This window comes from Bos javanicus, chromosome 16, assembly GCF_032452875.1.
Source record: "Bos javanicus breed banteng chromosome 16, ARS-OSU_banteng_1.0, whole genome shotgun sequence".
Lineage (NCBI taxonomy): Eukaryota > Metazoa > Chordata > Mammalia > Artiodactyla > Bovidae > Bos > Bos javanicus.
Window position 1 is genome coordinate 29,252,447 of NC_083883.1, and position 22,099 is coordinate 29,274,545.

At 36.8% G+C, this 22,099-nt stretch overlaps 1 protein-coding gene across 14 annotated transcripts in view; it reads right to left on the reverse strand.

Moving 5' to 3' along the window:
* Window positions 1-22,099, reverse strand: part of ENAH (ENAH actin regulator) — a 157,902-nt gene that overhangs the window by 23,115 nt on the left and 112,688 nt on the right. For 13 of the 14 annotated variants that reach the window (XM_061382369.1, XM_061382378.1, XM_061382380.1 and 10 more), the window contains 2 exons: window positions 18,568-18,652; window positions 1,002-1,306 (listed from right to left, as the gene is read on the reverse strand). In XM_061382369.1, the coding sequence (XP_061238353.1) occupies window positions 1,002-1,306; window positions 18,568-18,652 (390 nt within the window). Of the gene's footprint in view, window positions 1-1,001; window positions 1,307-5,871; window positions 6,092-18,567; window positions 18,653-22,099 lie in introns of those variants that run through there. The other variant, XM_061382374.1, reaches the window with a different exon arrangement.

Genomic DNA, 22,099 nt, shown 5'->3' on the forward strand with positions numbered 1-22,099 from the left:
GTTTTAACTTATAAATAAATTTTGAGATCCAAAAGACGGTATGTTTTCTTTAAATCAAGTAACAGATCAGTAAATTAAACTGATTAGCTTATTCTTGCAGCAAAAAAATACAGTCGTCTTAACCTTCATTATTTTATCCACTAAAAGGACATTAACATTACATGAATAAGATCACAAAGAAGAATAAGTTGCTTTTTAAAAATAATAGAGAAACTAGCAAAAAAGTTCATCATTAAGGGCTAGAAGCCCCCAAATTCAATGATCATTTGTGGAAAAGTTATGTTGACTATAATCCCAGAAAATAACTAGGCAATCAAAACAAATGAATTAACAAACCAATCAATATTTAATCAACCCACATTGAGACTTTAGATATAGATCATATGGAATAGAAAAATTGTTAAATCCTATAATAAATGTTAATTTTAATGAATGTCAAAATACCTCAAATTTTTAGTCATATCTTTACCCTTATGTCCTTCAATAAAATTCCATATTTAGTAATTTTCACTAATTTTTCACAATATTAAAATACGTTTACATTACTAGTCAGCTTTAGAGATGGTATTTTTTAACTTGCTGTTTTTAATTCCTCCTTCAAAAACTTGAGAACACAATCCAGCAAATTTCTGGAAAGCTACAGTACTCAAGAAAATTGAAGCAACCTCAAAAGGGAAATATATTCCAAATTCATCTAACACAAAAAATTTCCCATGAAAATAATTTACACTTTATAGCCAATTTATAGGCAGTTAGAAGAATTAGAATGCCAGGATAAAATTTTCCAAGAGCTTTAAGTCTCCAAGCAATAAAAGCAACACAGAAAGAAATTTAAAAAAAAAGATAAAGTAGCAATCACCACATATTTTTTCTAATTTCAAATCGTACTGCTTAATCCCAAGAATCTCAAATGCTAAATATTCTTCCTAATTTATTATGACTCCACCAAACACCACCAAGCTCAGACATCAGGAACACAGAACAGTCTGTAAACTTCTTACCGGCATTTGATATTCTCCGCTCTCGCTCCCACTCCAGCTGCTCCCTCTCTAGTTGCTCCTGCCGCTCTCGTTCCTGCCTTTCCCGGTCCAGTCTCTCCAGCCTCTCCCGCTCTTGTCTCTCCCGCTCCAGGCGATCCTGACGTTCCCGTTCTTGTCTCTCTCTCTCCAGCTGCTCCTGTTCCAGCCGCTCCCTCTCCAGCCTTTCCCTTTCTAACCTCTCCCTCTCCATTCTCTCCCTTTCCATTCTTTCTCTCTCCAGCCTTTCCCGCTCCAGCTCCTTTTGTCGTTGCTGCTCTTGCAGTTGCCTGAAATTAAGCAAGTAAACAGTAGGCAATTATGGCTACTCACAATGAAAAACCCATTCTTTTCACAATGAACCTACAAGAACCTTATTTCTGATTTAAATACAAAGCAGTGTAGACCATGCAATCAACATCTCTCTTTCCACGTGAAGAAGGACTATGTTCAGTAGAGACAGCTTATGTTACATACAAATGAAAAAAATTTCTCTTATTAGGATCATTTTCGCTGCTTCAGCACATTAAACTAATATCACATTTTATCTTGCACTTTTCCTGAATAAAGTGGTCCAAAGAAACAAATAACTGAACATACCACTTTAATGACCAAGACATCCAGAGGTCAGTATAATTAACATTTTGACATTCACGCTCCCAGACTTTTCCTCATGTAAAAATACATAAGGAATATGAGGAATATAAACCAAAAACCAAATAAAACAGAGTATTTCTCTACCACTCTGAAATCTGTTTTCCTCTCTCCCACTTGATATATTGTAAAAGGTATTTGACGCACTAGGTAAAGTTTTGCACCTTATACTTTTCATGCCTGTGTAGTGTTCCACTGTTCAGTTGTTCAGTTTGAGCAGTCTCCTATGGTACAATATGTTAGCCTAATACTATTACTAATATGGCAATAAACATTTATCCTCACGTATCTTTGAACTGTTTTCTAACTGCTTCTTAAGCATCACCATCCACACAGATTTGCTAGATGAAAATATATAAATATCGAGAATTTTGATATACAGCTCCAAACTGTCTTCAGCAATAGCGGTGCCAATTAACACTCGCCAGCAGTCCAACAGTATATGAGAATATCCACTTTTCTTTCCTTTCACTATCATTGTTTTTAATCTCTGCTAATCATGTAACAATTTTCACTTAATTACTTCTGATGTTAAATATTTTACAATTTGTTTACTGATTTTTATATTAGTATTGACTGCATATGTTCTTTGATCAGCTTTCTCTTGGGAGAGTTAATACTCCATATTTCTCTGAAAGATTCTTTTCTATATTAAAGGTCACAATGCTTTGTCACACATTGGTCATAGGTATTAACTTTTATTATGGCTTTATGTCTTTGATTTTAAAAGTGTTATTTTGTAATATGGCTTTTAATTTTATAGAGAAAATCGAGTAATATTATTCCTTTATGTAACCTGCTTTCGATACCCTTCTGAGGCAGCCTCATCCCACAAAAAGATTATATAGTTGCTAACACTTTCTTTTCATACTTTTATTTTTTTACAATAAAAGTCTTTAGTTCATATGAAATTCGTCTTGGGCTTAACATGTGAAGAAGTGACCTATATCACAGCACCTATTATTGGATAGTTTATAGCCCTGATTTAAGATGTCACCTTTACATGTGCTGACTATTACTGAACTTCCAGAATGTTCTGGAGCATGGATCTGCTTGTCTGGCAAGGCACGAATATCTTGATGCTTTGATACCCAAAGTATACTTTAGTATTTACTAGGATGCAGCCATTCTTATTACTCTTCTTTTTGAGTTTTTCTAGATGATTCTCAGATATTTAACTCTTTCTAGGTAAATTTTAGAATCACTTTGTTTAATTTACCCTTTCTGCCAACGCCTATGCTTTCAATCCTATCAATGTTTCATTAAATTAGAAAAAGTCATATTTTTATCTCCTTATCTAAGGAAGTATAGACTGTCTCAGTATTTATATTCAATTCGACTAAAAATCTCAACTCTAGGACCTCAAATGATGACTATAAAAATATCTGCAATTATACTAAAACCTGCAGAAGCCTCCTGCGTGTGGCTCTAAAATACTTTGCTTTTTACCTTCCATACATAATATAACAGAGCAAGAAGATGTCTCCAAGTATCCAGCTCAACTTAAACAATTAAACTGTTATAAAAATTAACGTGCCCTAAGATTTAAAATAAAAGGTTATATTCATCTTACACATAAAATATTTTAAAACACTGGCAGGATGATGAAATGAGATAGTATCGTGAAAGCTCTTTAATAAGTACCTGGAGCATAAGAACACTCAGTAAATGTGAGCTATAGTAATAATTATTTGGAAATTTCAAATTGAGACTTTCCCTGGACTGACTGATAAGCTGACTGGGTTCTGACTAGAGGGAGTGCTACATGACAGAAATGTGTATGCTGTCTTTTGTTCCTCCCAGTAGTATCAATAAACCAATAAAATCTTTCCATAAATCTCTTTCATGCTTCGCTAATTGATTATTAAACAAAAAGAAAAGTCCAAGCCCTCTCCTATTAGCACAAAAACACAGAGCTTCTTTCTGGACAGATCATCATACTCAGTAAATGCAAGAGAAAAACCGAAGACATCTATGGTAGTCCTGCTTATGAGAAATAGCTGCTTAAAAATACTGACAATAAAATCTGATTTTTAGGGTACATTACTGACTTCATTATACTATTTGATAAAATACTAGCTGCCAAAGTTTCTGAGGGATAATGATATCACTGTAGGGATGAGGGCAAGAAATAAGGTGTATTCAGAAGAATGTTTTTAATAATAAGACAAAATTATTATTTTTGAATAACCGGCATCTAACGAATAAACACAGGTAGGGCTTATATTGCATTTGAAATTCATAACACTCATCAAAAAATAAGAGCATATTAAATACAATACTCTAAACAACCTACTGGGTCGAGAAGACAAAAGATATACCCATATTATTCTAATTAGAATATATTTGAAAACAGAAGCTAGGGGAAAGTATTTAACTTTTAATGTAGCTGTACTAAGATCTATGATTAAAATATTCAATTTATTAGGCTCTGTTACGATCCTGTGCTACCTCTTACATTTTATTCTATCAAAATAATACAAGCACGTAGTTTTTAAAGTCTGTAAGAAAAAAACAGCAGTTCACTGCTCCAACCCTCCCATCTCAGTTTCCAACATATCAGAGATAATTACTGTCAACTCTTTTGGCTGTTTCTTTAGATATGTCAGTTCTTTTCATTATTTTAATTTTATAAAATATGTCAACTGACATAAGATATCTCTTAACTTCCTCACCACACACAGGCTTTTCTCAATATAGTCATGGGAAAATACTGATTTTTGGTTATATCAATATTCATTCAGAGTTTACATTATTAATATGATAATGTAAACGCTGTTAACAGCTTAACCACATAGTACTCTAAGACTACATTTCATTTCTCATCCAAGTTCTTGGGTTTTTTTTAACCCCCCAGTTAATGGCTGCTTCTCTAGACCACTTTTAACACAAAAAATAAGCTTAAAGCACAGGCAGAAGGCCAGGTATGACTAAAGTGAATCTGAAAGAATTATTAAATAATGGCATTACCAATCAATGTATCCTGACTTAAAATAACAGTTGCACATGTCATAATACCTGGGTTTTCAGGCTATGAAAGAAAAGGAATATACTGATGTAAGAAAAGAGCACAAGGCCAGAAAGATCATCCAAGTTCACTGACAGAAGACTAAGTAGGCGGTTCCTACAGCAGCAGGAGATTCTGTTATTTATATTTTTGATTTGAAAGGAAGAAAGATGCAAGAAAGAAAAAGTGTTTGAAGTCTCTAATTTTTAGCCTGCTCACTGAAAGGAAACACATCTAAACATATTTTCCCAAGTTGTGTGTCAAAATCTCAGGCTTACAAATCCATAGTGGAATGAATAATTCCCACCTAAATTGGATGGTATAAATAAATCTACTGACTTTCATGTTTTGACTTCTAAAGCAAGACATTTGTATATCTTTTTAGGGGGACAGTTTCCAAATTTATAAACTCCGCTTTTCTTAGAAATATCACTGCCAACTCACACACTGGAAATGCACATGATTCTTCCCAGAGCTCTGACTACAAATGACTGTTTCCAACTGAAAATTTTTTCAAAGTACACAGGCCCTAATTCTGAACGATGGAAACATTCTGGAGACTAATTTTTCTTTTGGATATGCATTTTACAGCAATTTAAAAGTTTCTGAGAAAATATATTTTTTCATAAAAAAACAAAACAAACAAACAAAAAAAAACAGTGCAAATGACTAACAGTATAGTCATAAAGAGCATTTAAAAATATCGGGAAAAATTCTTCCCACCACCAAAATATCTATTTCTTCCCGAGAAGAGTTACCCCCAAATGTAAAGAGAATTGTTGCCTGTAAAGCACCAGGCAACAATAAGATCAATAGCTTTTTTATATACTTGAATACATATTTAGTTTATGTTAACTCAAAGATTTAATTTTCTTATAGCAAGCACAATCTATATAAAAATTTGAAAATACATTTCATTCAGCCTTATGTATAACAAAAAAATAGCACTAGGTAAATGAAAAGTAATTTAAATTTCAACATAATAAAGGAGGAGAGTGGATCAGGAAAAATGCTCCAGGTTGCTAACATTCAGTAACACTAATGCTACCAACATTTGACAGAAAATAAAACCACATAAATAAAATGTGGGCATTTCAAATCTCTATTAGTAAACAAACAAACAATGGATAAAACTAAACAAGATAATAAAGTTTTTAAAATTACAAAACTCCTGAGACAGGAGACAATACTCACAAGAGAAGGCGGTCAACTCTTGGTCCATCCTGCCTCTGAAGGCTAACCTGAGGACAGTACACTCTCATGGCTGCAACTCCTACTTCTGTGCGGGGGTTATTACTCCCCTCTTATAACTTTCAGGTAGTAGTGGTGATTTGCAAACTATTTATAGATACTAACTAAATTAAGTTCTATGCTGAGACTGACACAGGACTGACTCATGTTTCTTAGAATATGTTTTTTCATCAGTCAACCAAGGAAGCCAAATTAATAGTATGAGTAGGAATCAGAAATTGGTATTAACAAATGACACACAACATATGAATAGAAAACTATACTATCATCATCTCACTACAGCAAAAGTATTGGACTAATAAGATTTAACATCTAAGGTAATTATTGATTTTATCAACTCAATTTTACCCTCATGAAAAATTTTAAAATTACTTGTAAAATAGTTTAAAAGGTCAAAGTGTTACAAAGTTTATAATAAAACACTAATCCAACACTCATGGAAAACTAACCAAATTGATGACATGGATCACAGCCTTGTCTAACTCAATGAAACTATGAGCCATGCTCCTTAGGGCCACCTAAGACAGACAGATCATGGTGGAGAGTTCTGACAAAACGTGGTCCACTGGAGAAGGGAATGGCAAACCACTTCAGTATTCCTGCCTTGAGAACCGCATGAACAGGATGAAAAGGCAAAAAGATAGGACACTGAAAGATGAACTCCTCAGGGTAGTAGATGTCCAATATGCTACTAGAGAAGAGTGGAGAAATAACTCCAGAAAGAATGAAGAGATGGAGCCAAAGCGAAAACAACTCCTGGTTGTGGATGTGACTGGTGATGGAAGTAAAGTCTGACACTGTAAAGAACAATACTGTGTATCAGAGTAATCCAAGTCTATGCCCCAACCACTGATGCCGAATAAGCTCAAGTTGAATGGTTCTTTGATGACCTACAAGACCTTCTAGAACTAACACCCCAAAACAGATGTCCTTTTCATCATAAGCGACTGGAATACAAAAGTAGGAAGTCATGAGATACCTGGAGTAACAGGCAAGTTCGGCCTTGGAGTACAAAATGAAACATGGCAAAGGCTAACAGCATTTTGCCAAGAGAACGCACTGGTCATAGCAAACACCTTCTTCCAACAACACAAGAGAAGACTCTACACATGGACATCACCACATGGTCAATACTGAAACCAGAAGCTGACTGTGGCTCAGATAATAAGCTCTTTATTGCCAAAATCAGATTTAAATTGAAGAAAGTAGGGAAAACCACTAGACCATTCAGGTATGGTCTAAATCAAATCCCTTATGATTATACAGTGGAAGAGACACATATTCAAGGGACTAGATTTAACAGAGTGCCTGAAGAACTAAGGACAGAGGTATAAGACACTGTATAGAAGGCAGGGATCAAGACCATCCCCAACATCCCCAAGAAAAAGAAATGCAAAAAAGGCAATATGGGTGTCTGAGGCGGCCTTACAAATGGCTGGGAAAAGAGAAGCAAAAAGCAAAGGAGAAAAGGAAAGATATAAGCATCTGAATGCAGAGTTCCAAAGAATAGCGAGGAGAAATAAGAAAGCCTTCCTCAGTGATCAATGCAAAGAAATAGAAGAAAACAAGAGAATGGGAAAAACTAGAGATCTCTTCAAGAAAATTAGAGATACCAAGGGAACATTTCATGCAAAGATGGTCACAATAAAGGACAGAAATGGTATGGACCTAACAGAAGCAGAAGATAAGAAGAGGTGGCAAGAATACACAGAAGAACTATACAAAAAATATCTTCATGATCCAGATAACCATGATGGTATGATCACTCACCTAGAGCTAGACATCCTGGAATGAGAAGTCAAGTGAGCCTTAGGAAGCATCACTACAAACAAAGCTAGTGGAAGTGATGGAATTCCAGTTGAGCTCTTCCAAATCCTAAAAGATGATGCTGTGAAAGTGCTGCACTCAATATGCCAGTAAATCTGGAAAACTCAGCAGTGGACACAGGACTGGAAAAGGTCAGTTTTCATTCCAATCCCAAAGAGAGGCAATGCCAAAGAATGCTCAAACTACTGCACAACTGCACTCATCTCACACACTAGCAAAGTAATGCTCAAAATTCTCCAAGCCAGGCTTCAACAGTACGTGAAGATGAACTTCCAGATGTTCAAGATGGATTTAGAAAAGGCAGAGGAACCAGGAATCAAATTGCCAACATCCGTTGGATCATAGAAAAAGGAAGCAAGTTCTAGAAAAACATCTGCTTTCTTGACTACGCCAAACCCTTTGACTGTAAGGATCACAACCAACTGTGGAAAATTCTTTAAGAGATGGGAATACCAGACCATCTGACCTGCCTCCTGAGAAATCTGTATGCAGGTCAAGAAGCAATGGTTAGAACCAGACATGGAACAACGGACTGGTTCCAAATTGGGAAAGGAGTACGTTAAGGCTGTATGTTGTCACCCTGCTTATTCAACTTCTATGCAGACTACATCATGCAAAATGTCAGACTGGATGAAGCACAAGCTGGAATCAAGATTCTCAAGAGAAATACCAATAAACTCAGATATGCAGATGACACCACCCTATGGCAGAAAGCAAAGAGGAATTAAAGAACTTCTTGATGAAAGTGAAAGAGGAGAGTGAAAAAGCTGGCTTAAAGCTCAACATTCAAAAAAGGAAGATAGTGGCATCCAGTCCCATCACTTCATGGCAAATAGATGGGGAAACAGTGGAAATATGACACTTTATTTTTGGGGGCTCCAAAAGCACTGCAGATGGTGACTGCAGCCATGGAATTAAAAGATGCTTGCTCCTTGGAAGAAAAGCTATGGCCAAAGTAGACAGCATATTAAAAAGGAGAAACATTACTTTGTCAACAAAGGTCCATCTACTCAAAGCTATAGTTTTTCCAGTAGTCATGTATGGATGTGAGAGTTGGACCATAAAGAAATCTGAGCACCAAAGAATTGATGCTTTTGAACTGTGGTGTTGGAGAAGACTCTTGACAGTCCCTTGGATAGCAGAGATCCAACCAGTCCATCCTAAAGGAAATCAGTCCTGAATATTCACTGGAAAGACTGATGCTGAAGCTGACGCTCTAATACTTTGGCCACCTGATGCAAAGAGCTGATTCACTGGATAAGACCCTGATGCTGGGAAAGACTGAAGGCAAGAGGAGAAGGGGATGACAGAGGATGAGATGGTTGGATGGCATCACTGACTTGATAGACCCAAGTCTGAGCAAGCTCTGGGAGTTGGTGATGGACAGGGAAGCCTGGCGTGCTGCAGTCCATGGGGTTGCAAAGAGTCAGACACGACTGAGTGGCTGAACTGAATCCAACACACTAATCCTCTTCTCAACTCTTCATTACTTCTGATTCCTCTCCCCAGAAACAACTACATTCAACACTTGATATTTATGTTTCTAATTTATTTGTTTAGAACTAATACTTCTTAGTCTTTCAGATTTAGAAGTTATCTACTGACTTAGACTACATAAATGATTTAATTCCCAGACCCTCTAACCCTCCTAAAAATCTTACCTTACTTATTCTCCATAAAGTCATGACTTTGGATACATCAGCAGCCACTTAACTTACTCTTGCTGACCATATTTACCTTCCAGAACAATTCTTTTCTAAACAGTGGTGTTAAAAATGGCTATTTTCAGAATTTGATTCTTTTTTCCATATCTAACCCAAACTCTCCATCAGAACTCTAGACCCTCTCAATGCGGTCAAATATTATCGGGTGATCTATTTTTGTTTGTTTGCTTACTCTTTTTCTTTCCCCCAGAAAATTTTGGCCCATCCTACAAAGCTACAGGGGTAGAGATGAACTAATGCCACAGAGACCTTGTGGCCCACAAAGTCTAGGACCTTTATTGTCAGGCCCTTTTCAGAAGAAGTCAGCACCCCTGACCATGATCAGGTCACTGAATTCCAGGAAAGTTCCTTATATTATTTGTTTGCAGGTTCCATTTCCTCACATTTTTGATCTTGTTCTCCTAAAATTCCTATTATTTAGATGGAATGCCACCTAATCTGATCTTAATTTTTTTCCCCTCATATACTATCTCTTTTACTGCTATTTTCAGGACAATTGCCTCATTCTTATTTTTCAAGCCTCCTATTATTAAAATTAATGCTGTTTCAAAAAGATTTTCTAAGTACATTTCTTTACACTCATTCTTTTTAAAATATATATGTGTGTGATGTTCAAGCTGTTTTAGAAAAGGCAGAGGAACCAGAGATCAAATTGCCAACATCCGCCGGATCATAGAAAAAGCAAGAGAGTTCCAGAAAAACATCTATTTCTGCTTTATTGACTATGCCAAAGCCTTTGACTGTGTGGATCACAATAAACTGTGGGAAATTCTTCAAGAGATGGGAATACCAGACCACCTGATCTGCCTCTTGAGAAATTTGTATGCAGGTCAGGAAGCAACAGTTAGAACTGGACATGGAATAACAGACTGGTTCCAAAAAGGAAAAGGAGTTCGTCAAGGCTGTATATTGTCACCCTGTTTATTTAACTTATATGCAGAGTACATCATGAGAAACGCTGGACTGGAAGAAACACAAGCTGGAATCAAGTTTGCCGGGAGAAATATCAATAACCTCAGATATGCAGATGACACCACCCTTATGGCAGAAAGTGAAGAGGAACTCAAAAGCCTCTTGATGAAAGTGAAAGTGGAGAGTGAAAAAGTTGGCTTAAAGCTCAACATTCAGAAAACGAAGATCATGGCATCCGGTGCCACCACTTCATGGGAAATAGATGGGGAAACAGTGGAAACAGTGTCAAGACTTTATTTTTCTGGGCTCCAAAATGACTGCAGATGGTGACTGCAGCCATGAAATTAAAAGACGCTTACTCCTTGGAAGAAAAGTTATGACCAACCTAGATAGCATATTCAAAAGCAGAGACATTACTTTGCCAACAAAGGTTCATCTAGTCAAGGCTATGGTTTTCCCTGTGGTCATGTACAGATGTGAGAGTTGGACTGTGAAGAAGGCTGAGCAAAGAAGAATTGATGCTTTTGAACTGTGGTGTTGGAGAAGACTCTTGAGAGTCCCTTGGACTGCAAGGAGATCCAACCAGTCCATTCTGAAGGAGATCAGCCCTGGGATTTCTTTGGAAGGAATGATGCTAAAGCTGAAACTCCAGTACTTTGGCCACCTCATGCGAAGAGTTGACTCATTGGAAAAGACTCTGATGCTGGGAGGGATTGGGGGCAGGAGGAGAAGGGGATGACAGAGGATGAGATGGCTGGATGGCATCACTGACTCGATGGACGTGAGTCTGGGTGAACTCCGGGAGTTGGTGATGGACAGGGAGGCCTGGCGTGCTGCGATTCATGGGGTCGCAAGGAGTCGGACACGACTGAGCGACTGATCTGATCTGATCTGATCTATATTACATATAGATACAAATATCTCTCTATATATTTGTATATAGATACACGCACATATTTTTTTCCTGTATCAGGTCTTGGTTTCAGCATATGGGATCTTTAAGCTCTGCCATGCAGGATCCAGTTCCCTGACCAGGGATCAAACCCACTTCCCATTCCTGCCATATTAGGAAAGCAATATCTCTGGAATATCAGGGAAGTCTAAAATAGCTACAAATGTTTGCTTTATGAATAAAATATATTCTTAGTTCTCTGAAGCTATTACAGTATATTTTTAGGTTTTCTTCTGTTCCCTGTTATTACATCTATTTCCTCCAATATCAATTTTTTTGTTTGTTTTGATCTGTCTTCATGTTGTAGAAGTTATCCTTAAAGACATGATGATCCCTGGCTGTCCACTCACATTTATAAGCAGTACTAAAGCTGATTCAGAAGGCCTTAAAAAAATGAGCTTCACTGGGAAGGACCCTGGATGTCAACATCTTTGATTTTTCTCTTGGCTGAGCAAGTTTCTGGAGGAGGACTCTTCTTCCTCACCTGAGTTCTACGGTCTGGCTGCCAATGACGGCAACTGAGCAAGGGAAAGAGACCAAGTTGGCGGCTTTCACTCATCCCCTCTCCGGTATGGCCTCTCGCCTACATCTTCTCTTCTCTGTCCTGCGTCAGTTTAGCTTTTGCTGGCCTACTAAGTTAGTGACCACCTATACTGGTTTCTTTGGTTACATAATAAAGAACCACACACTAGGTGGCTTAAAACAACAGAAATTCACTGCCTCAGTATGAGGTTAAAGTCTGAGATCAAGGTGTCAGCAGGGCGGGTTCCTTCTAAGGGCCTCAGGGGAAGAGTCTTGTCCATGCTTCCTCTTCCTTCTCAGAAGGCCGTTAATTCTTGGCATTCCTTGCCTTGCAGAAGGATCACTATAGTCTCTGCCTCCATCTTTACATGGTGCTCTCTGTGTCTTCACATGATTATCTTGCTTCTGTAACTTTCTCATCTTCTTATAAGGACACCAGTCACATTTGACAAAGGGGGTCCATCTCACTCAAGTATGACCTCATCATAACTAACAACTCTATTTCCAAAAAGTTACATTTTGAGGTGGTGGATTTCCTGGGAGACACTATTCAATTTGTAACACCACTCATCAACAAAACTGCAGAAACCAGAAAGCAGATGGCCATTCCTAGTCTTCACATTGTACAACTGATGTCCCTAAAGTTGCAAATGAAGTTCCTCAATGTCCAATGGACTGTCCCAAACAAAAGCAGATTCTTCAGAAATCAGATTCAGATTCCTACTTCACTTCCTCTTCAAGGCACAGCTCAGAGAACATCTCGTCAGGAATGCCTCCTGCCGGCTCTCAGAGCACAGACAGAATAGCCCAGGCAGCATGAAAAGAGTGCGTATTATCTTATTTAATGGTCCCAACAACCTTATGAACTCCTATTTTCTGCCTGTTATGTCCCAACACCTACATATAAATGAATTCAGTACCACTAGCTTTTTGGCTTTTTATTAAAAACTTTATTCAGGATCCTACTCTCAAACAGCCAACGATGTTTACTGTACAGGTTAAGACTCATATGTAAAATAAACAACAAACAATAAAATATAAAAAGCGTGTGGTTAAATTGTAGGAGTTCAGAAAAGAACATCATTAAAATACCTGGAGAAGAGTCTACAGAAAAATGATAAGACAAAAAAAAACAAGAAGGGCAGGACAGAAGAGGTAAAATGCTACTGAGGGAAGTGCAGAGGGAAGAACAGAGTATGGTGTAGAAACAGTCATACAGAGGAAAGAGACACATGGAGGGGCTCTCCAGGCCAGAGAACTGAACTGGGTGTAAGGAGAGCTGGCCCCCAGGAATGCAGGCGGCGAGTGACAGGAGTGTCTGGACTCTTACTCAAGTTGGTAGATTTGACCAGTCAGACTATCTTTCCCCACTCCAGAATGCTAATGGAATTTAAAGTGTGCATAAACAAACCCATTACAAAGTAGGAAATTACAGAGTGGTCTTTCGTAGACCAAATTTATCATCAAATTTTCGGAAGACAGAAAGGGTAGGGAGGAGTTACATGTCTAGAATTCTTTCCCAGTTTCTACAGACTAGTTCATCCAACTACCTATTTTCAAAATTCATCTGATCTCTCCCAAAAAAATCTACTCAGTCTCACCCGTTTCAGTTCATAGTAATCTCATCCTTCCCACTAGTTCACGTTAAAAGCCACAACTCCTCTTCTCTCACACTCACGTACAATCAGTCCACCAGAAAGTGTGAGGACCTTTCTCACTGCTCCCACTACCTGGGGAAGCCACCATTATCTCCCACCTAGTTAAGGTCTCAACAGAGCAGCCAGACTAAGAGGTGAAATCGCTCAGTCATGTCCAACTCTCTTCGACCCATGGACTGTAGCCCACCAGACTCCTCGGTCCACGGGATTTTCCAGGCAAGAATACTGGAGTGGGTTGCCATTTCCTTCTCCAAGGGATCTTCCTGACTCAGGGATAGAACACTGGTCCCCCGCATCACAGGCAGACTCTTTACCATCTGAGCCACCAGGGAATCCCATAATTAACAGAATTAGAGCAGCCAGACTAATTCTGTTAAAATTTTAAGCCAGATCATTCCCATCAAAATCATCCAATGGGTACTTCATTTCTCTCAGAATAAAAGATAAATTCTTTATAATTGCCTGCAAGGTCCTGCATGATACGACTCTCCTTTTTTGCATCTGTTCTCTCGGCTAAAGCCTCAACATCTCCTTGTTCCTCCCTACACACGTGAGCACAGTCCTGCCTTAAGGCTTTGCAGAACCATTCTCTCTGTTGCAACGCGCTTACCCAGACATCTACTCTGCTAACTCCTTCCGTTCATTTCTAGAAGATGCACTCCAACCAACCTCTTTAAAGTTATAACCACTTCCCCTGCCTTCCTGCAACATATATTGCCTTTATTCAGCTCTACTTCTCCCCACAGCACTGACCAACTTCTACTACACCATGCCACATTCCCTCTCTGATTAGGGTGAGGCTTTTTGTCCACCACTCCTCACCATCATGTACTATAAGCACTTAGAACAAAACACTTAGCCTTGAACACAACTGGACTGAAGAGTGGAGGCATCCAGAGTCCAGAACACACAAGGAGGATGGCTGAAGCAGACATGAGAAGAAGCTGGGGAAGACCTAACTTGAGACGAGCAGATACAAGAGGATGGAAATGTGAAACATAACCTTAATCAAGCTGATGAAGAAACACACACATTATCTGAAGAAAATTCACCAGTCATCCCTCTGCTCCCTAATCATTAAAAATAATTTTATGTTTTACTTCTGCTGGTATGGCTATTAGAAAAATTTTAATTGAATATGTAGCTTCTATTTCTACTGGACAGTTCTGGTCTAGAATGTACAGTTAAAAATATCACCAAGAAGGGACTTCCCTCGTGGTCCAGTAATTAAGAATCTGCCTGCCAATGCAAGGGACAAAGGTTCAATCCCTGGTCAGGGAACTAAGATCTCATATGCCTAACAGCAACTAAGCCTGTGCAACACAAATTACAGAGCCCATGCACTCCTAAGCTGTGCACCACAGCTAAGACCTGATGTAGCCATAAATAAATAAATATCTTAAAAAATATCACTAAGAATACAGAACAAAGAAACAGAGGCAGGAAATGAGAAAACACCAGCATCATAAGGAAATAACTCAGGAGGCACAGCATTTGATCAGTAGGAGCTCCCCAAAAAGAGAAGAGAAGAAACAGAAGGAAATGGTTAAAGAAATTAAAACTTCTTAAAAATTTAGGAGTTGTGGCTAAGTCTTAAACATTAACAGTCCACCAAGTATTGAGCTTAATAAACAGGGGAGGACCCCAAAACCTAATCTTATCACATCTTGGTGAAAACTCAGACTACTGTGGTTACTAAGAAGGTTAAATGGATTCTAGGAAGGGGGAAAAAAGATCACATAACATAAAGACAAAAATTTAATAATAGTAACAGAAAGACTGCAAATGTATAAACCTTGAAAATAATAAAAAAGATGATGTGTCTGCCAAAGCTAGGTTGCAGAATGGAAGAAAGGGGGCAGCAGGACGTACAGAACTACTGCACTCTTCTTACAGAGTTAGGAGTTAAGACATATTGTCTAAGGCTGTTGTTGTTTAGTCACTCAGTTGTATGCGACCCCATGGACTATAACCCGCCAGGCTCCTCTGTCCATTAAATTCTCCAGGCAAGAATACTGGAGTCAGTTGACATTTCCTTCTCCAGGGATCGAACCTGTGTCTTCTGCACTGGCAGGCAGATTCTTTACTGCTGAGCTACCAGCAAAGCCTTAGAAGAACTGAAAATAGTAACTACTCATAATTGGCAGGGGAAGTAAATAAATCTTCATTTTTCATAGCAAAGATTCAATAGCTACTCTCTGTAATGTGACTAATCAAAAAATAGAAATATAAACAAATTATTATGGGAGAACTCATCAAAAGTACTTAAGGTAGAAATGGTTAAAAATGTTTAAATCTGGTGATTAATATGAGGAGAAGGCATAATTGTGCAGCAGATTACCCTCCCTAACTTGAGACCCTCCTGTACTGTTTGAGCAAAAAAAGTTTAATAAAAAAAATTAATCTGGCAGTGATAAAGTAGGAATAACTGAAAGGGATCTAGGTTAAAGATAGAAAAACTAGAAAGTCTAATCTATAGTAGTATATAAGAGAATAAATACTGGAGAAAGCTACTACCAATGAGACTATTAGAACAGTAAACCCAACAGGCTTTTAGAGAAAGAAAGAATGAACTGTATTTGAATAGATATCATGAATGAAGATAATTATAGACTTTCCAAGTAGCAATTCTGGGAGAAATATTAGAGAGAAGAAGGAATGTACATTACGAATGACATCATAAGGGTTTAAACTCAGGCATCAGTGGGATACCCAGGTGGATGAGCTCTACACAGGAATTTTCATTAAGCATCCATTGTTGGAATTAAAGGGGTCTGTGATCCTCTGGACCATGTAAGGACAGACGTGTGCACAATCACACACACCTATCTGAAGGGTGTGTCTGTGGCGGGGGACAGGATAGAAGGAGGCAGTGGTTTACCACTTCCTCCCAGTTCTCAAAAAGGACCCATGACTCTACTCCATTTCACTGGAAATATGGGTCTAGATCTCTACTGGATAATTAGGAGCTGTAGATTTTGAAGCCATCAGCATAAAACTACAAGACCCAACCAAACCATCAATTTTTCAAAGGTTATACTATGTGCAGAAAGAAAAAATAAAGATAGTTTAGTGTAAAAACTTACATAAGAAAACAAAGAGGTACAAAAAGGAGAGAAAAGGAGAAGGGTTAGGAAAAAGAAGAGATTCTCAAGTATCAAAATGAAGAAAGAGAAGTGGTACATGTGTTCTAAGAGAAGACTAGTCTAAGTAAATGATGGAAGCAGCATGTCCAGTAGATCTGTGGAGACACAGGCAGATTTCATAAGAATAAAAAAGAAGTGGGTGGAGAATAAAGAAAAGGAATGAAGATGAAATAACTATTGGAGAGAGAAGGAAATTGGTTGGTGTCATGTGGAAGGAGAAAGCAGTCTATGCGTGACTGTGGACAAAAAATATAAAATTTATATGAACTTTTCAGAAGTTTGGATTTTATGCTTCAAAATGACTGAGTTCAAGTCTTCAACTAAACAAGTAATGTAAACATCTTCACTTTTCAAACTCAAAAGCATCTACTTATATACAAAGAGAAAAACTTCGCTCAGATGAACACTTTGAAAAGAGAAAAAACATACATGAGGCATGGTGTTCTAGTAACAATTACTAAAAATTCACTTAAAATACTCACTTCCAACTAAAACTGTATGCTGCAAGTTCTTGACAGCCCTGTGCAAAGCGGATGTCCCACCTGTGACCCTGAATGAGTCAGCAGTACTAGCAGATGGTTTCTGTCTCTATTCTCTACTGTCCTGGCCTCCAGCAATTGTGTCTGGGATTGCTTGCTTGCCCACTTTGTAGCACCCAAAGATTATGTACTTACTATGTTCAGGGTTTTCTCCTGATTCTTCCTAGCCTTCTACAAATCTACTACTCTTAACATTGGGATGTTAGTTTCCTGGCCAGGGATCAAACATGTGCCCCTTGCAGTGCAAAGACAGAGTCTTAACCACTGGACCACTAGGGAAGTCCTCTATGATAATTTTTACTAACTACTTTTCTTTTTGTGTGTGTGAGAGACAGATCATTACAATTTCTGTTAGAATTATCCTAGTATGTTTAAAACTTTCAACACAGAACTGAAATGATTATGTCCTTTCAATTTTATTTCTACAGAAACTCATTTTATTCATATCTGTCACAGCATCACTCTAAAGGGCAGACATAGTTTCACCAAATATGGAGGCTATTTCTGGAACTACCTGAAGATACAGACTGTCAAAAACAAAATTCATTTTGGGAGATCCTGGAGGGCATTCTTCAAGAACTAAGTAATTACACAGCAAAGTAACCAACACAGAACCACAGCAAGAGATCCCTTGACCACCCGTCAGGGAAACGTGGCACATGTATTAATAACATAAAGAATATAAAGAATGTTTCAGATGTGAGGTCCAAATCAAAGACAACAATAAAAAATACTGGCCTGCATGGAGCAAATCCCTTTCAACTGGAAAATTCCATCTACATGATGGCTATCAATTTCCAGAACAAAACAGGGGTAATCTACTAGTAATAAAAAGCAACATCAACATCTCCAAAAAGTTTTCCTTTCTTTAAGTAGGACACCTGGTTTGACTAGCTTAATTTTAGTTACTGATTGTACCTGAATTTTATAAAACTGTTTTGTTATAAAGTAGCTTATAATTTAGAGACTATTTTGCTAATTCAGAAAAAAAAATCCCTAGATGAAGCTGTATTATAATTTCAAATGTATTTCTACACTACACTGAAAATAATGAAGATAATATTATTGATTTCATTAAACCAGCAGTTTAATCAAAATCAGAATGACTATACACTTCATTACTAAGTCATATCTAATGTCCAATGCCTTATACAGTCAACACTACTTCAACCTTCCAAATTAGTCACTTGACAGCCGTAACAATCATAGATTAATTTATAACAGCTATAAAAATAAGATGTCTTGAAGACTTCTTAACAGTACACAGTTCATGATGAGACACAATCTACTTTCAATATCAGATGTTCACAGACTGGTCTTCTGCAGTAGACAGGGGCAAATAATAACTTGGGAATTTACCTTCTTTGAATTTCCAATTCTTCTTGTGATGGGCCATTCTGAACTTGGGCAGGTAGTTGTGAATTTTGCCTAGGCAATGTTGGCCCTAAAAAGGGAGGGAAACATTATAAATGAACATTATCTTTATATTGTGCTGGATAGAGGAGGTAAAATCATGAGAATAACATAAAACCATCACATAATTACAAATGTATCTTCTTTTTGTTTAGCAAAATAAAATATAAGCTTCATATAACACACAGCAAATGAAAGACTGCAACAAAATACTGTCATTATTTCCAGAAGGCTTACTTGAAACAAATGGAAAACATCAACAATAAAGGAAAAATAAACATTTATATATGAAGAGCTTGAGTAAAACAAGTGTTCAATGAGCATCTGAATAGGCACCTAAGCTTGACATTTTCTAAGACAATGAGACATTCTCTTTGGGGTACTTATTCATGAAGTGGAGAGGGAGAACTTAAATGAAAAATCAGAATTCAAAAACTCACCTAAATAGAACACTGGAAATGAAAAACAGGAGAGAGAAAGCATGAGAACCTTATTACTAGACTGATGCACGCTAATGCATTTATCAAACTTGCCCACTTTAAGTTGCCATTCTTATTTAATGGCCTGGCATTTCCAGCACTGGTGAAAACAAACATTTGCTAAACTTTCACATATAATTAATCTACTTATCTGAACTTTTTAATGTAACAGAGATAACTGCAATAATTTTTCACTTGGGGTAAAACAAAACAAAAAACCTGCATTCAAACCAACACGATTCTGTCATGAGAAACTAATGACCATTCATTCCCATGTCATATAAAATGCAGACCCATTTTTAGCATCTCATAAAGAAGGCCACTAAACAATGGGACATTTTAATGTCACTGGATATAAAAATTGTGTCACAAAATGAGATAAATAAAATACTGGACCTAATATACAATGCTTATAGTTATAATAGAACAATCTTGAATTTAATCCAGTAAAGAAGAGAATAAAGAAATAGTAGTTATCTTTCACTCTTGGAGAGAAATATATGCATAATGATAATGCTATACATATTTGTGAATTCTAGTGTGCTAGCAAAGGCCCCTGGCAGATATTTTGAAAGTGTTTTTATAGACCACTAGTATAAAATACAGTTAATAAATAAATGCTTCTAAGTGCTAAAGCAAATTCTTGTAAATCTGAGTTAACAGCCCCAAGTATCTATTTTATACTAGTGGAGATTTCACAAAGAGAACGATAAGGTTCATTAGAATATAATACAGTACTTGTTATATCGCAAGTGTAAAAAAAAATTTGATCTGCACTTACCTACTAATTTTTCCCTCATCTCTTTACATGTTTTTAATCATTTAATTTGTCCTCTGAAGACAAATTAGATGACAACTGCAATGATACTTCACTAGATTTCCTAAAAGTCTCTGCTATTTTAAGAGCCACATAAAGGAAATATAAAAATATATTAATTCCATGTCATCAGTAACAGCAACAACAAAAAATCAAAAAGCTTCTAAAATTAAGAATGCATTTAAATGTTTGCATAAATGAAAATATATAGTGTCTAGTAAACAGACTGGAATTCTCCCCTTTCTGATATCAAGATAATGATACAAAAACAGACTGCCGTATTAAGCCATATACTAATGTTCAGTGTACATTACTTGTCTCTTCTGGCCAAAGGACGGGGACAAACAAGGTGGGAGGGTACTTTTGAAAACATAAACTAGTTGGAGGCAGTATTTCCAAAGTTATATTTATAAAAAAAATACTAAATGTGAGTATTTAGCATGGGCAACTCACAAGACCATCATGGTTTAACAATTTTCAAAAATAATGTTTGGATATTTAAGTTAAAACCTCATGCGGCTCAAATAATTAATCAGGTGAATGTCGGATTTGTTTGGCATCAATCTCAAATTTGATCCTAACACATCTATACCAGGCACTGTAATTATTATTGTAACAATAATATTAATAGATTAAATTCACCAATTAAAAGCTCTTGATGTTAAGTTTCAACACAAAGAGAAAGATGTCAATAACTCAATCCTACTGATTTCATTTAAAGGTTTTTTAAATTAAACTAACGAAAGTTTGATATAACTCACAAAAAAATCTGAATGTGAGAAAGCTCTCTTTTAGCAATTCATAAAAACTAATTTGGATTTTTTTTTTAAGTTTTGAGTTTTAAGTTTACTCAGCAAACTTGTTTTAAAAGGAGCTTTAAAAAATGTGGGTAATATTTTCTGGCTTATATTACTAATTATAAAAATAGTTTACAACAAGGAAGATCCTTTTTAAATGGGAGGAATCCAAGAACTAAAAGACACTCTTTAAAATTCTTTTCTACATGGTTCTTGGTGATAATGGGTTATCTTCCCAAAAACTTTCTTTAAAAGGGGTGGGGGTGGGAACAGAAAAGGAGAAGCCTCCTCCCCCAGCATTTTCTCACATCCATATTTAATCTGGTTATTTTGTTTCCTCTTTATCAATACAGTCAACTCACAATTAACAAGCACATTGAAATGTATGTGCATTTAAAAATAATATAAATGTACTGTGAGATTAAGTAAGAGTTCTAGGTAAATTATGAACTTTAGGTACACGATTACATTCTTTCTTCTCGTCCAACACTCTACGGGGCTACACAGTTGGTAAATTATACCAAAGGCACCACACAACATGAAGCAGCAGGTGAGAGTACAGGCTGTCAGCTGCCACTGTACTTTCTGTAACACAACTACTGGTCACTGCACACAGGTCATATGTCTACATGAGTATCTGTGTTCTCAGAGAATGCCAAAAAAAAAAAAAAAAGGTAGTTTTCTAACAAGTGGGTTAAATAACAACATTTTAGGAGCATCACAGGATAGTCAACAGTTCTTTTGGAGGGAAAAGGGAGAAGAGACAAGTGAACCTGCTCTGTCCCTACTCTAGTATCATAAAGAACAGTAGCTATATGAGAGTTAAGTTTTTTTCTGTTTTATTACCAGAGCCAGAGACAATAGTTGGTCTTAATGTGTCCTGGCTAGGATTCATGTAGCAAAGTATGTAAATCACTGATTCTAATAAAGAAAATGTGTCCATGTCGCTGATACAGTAATTTACAAATGATGGAAATCAGAACAGAACATCTCTCTAAACCAGGAATGAATGGCATTTCAGTCTTGACTTTAGTACTGAGTTTTGGCTAAAGCACATTTCACTTATTGTCACATTTTAATTTTCCCATATCTTGTTTCACACTTAGCCACAGACTATTTAAAAACACAGGACTAAAAGACAAATAAGTGTTATTATACACAATACAATCAAGTTTAAACTTAGCAATGTGGTAATTATATTGTTTGCACACAGTTCAATCAATCAAAGGTAATAATGGGGGAAATTTGCTTTTATTTTACAGCTTAAAAAATTCACCTTTATGAAGGCCAAATCTCTTTCTTCTCTGCAACTGGGTAAACTCTATTATTCTGCAACTAGGTAAACTCTATCTATTATTCTGCATGTGAAACCCCACATATTAAGT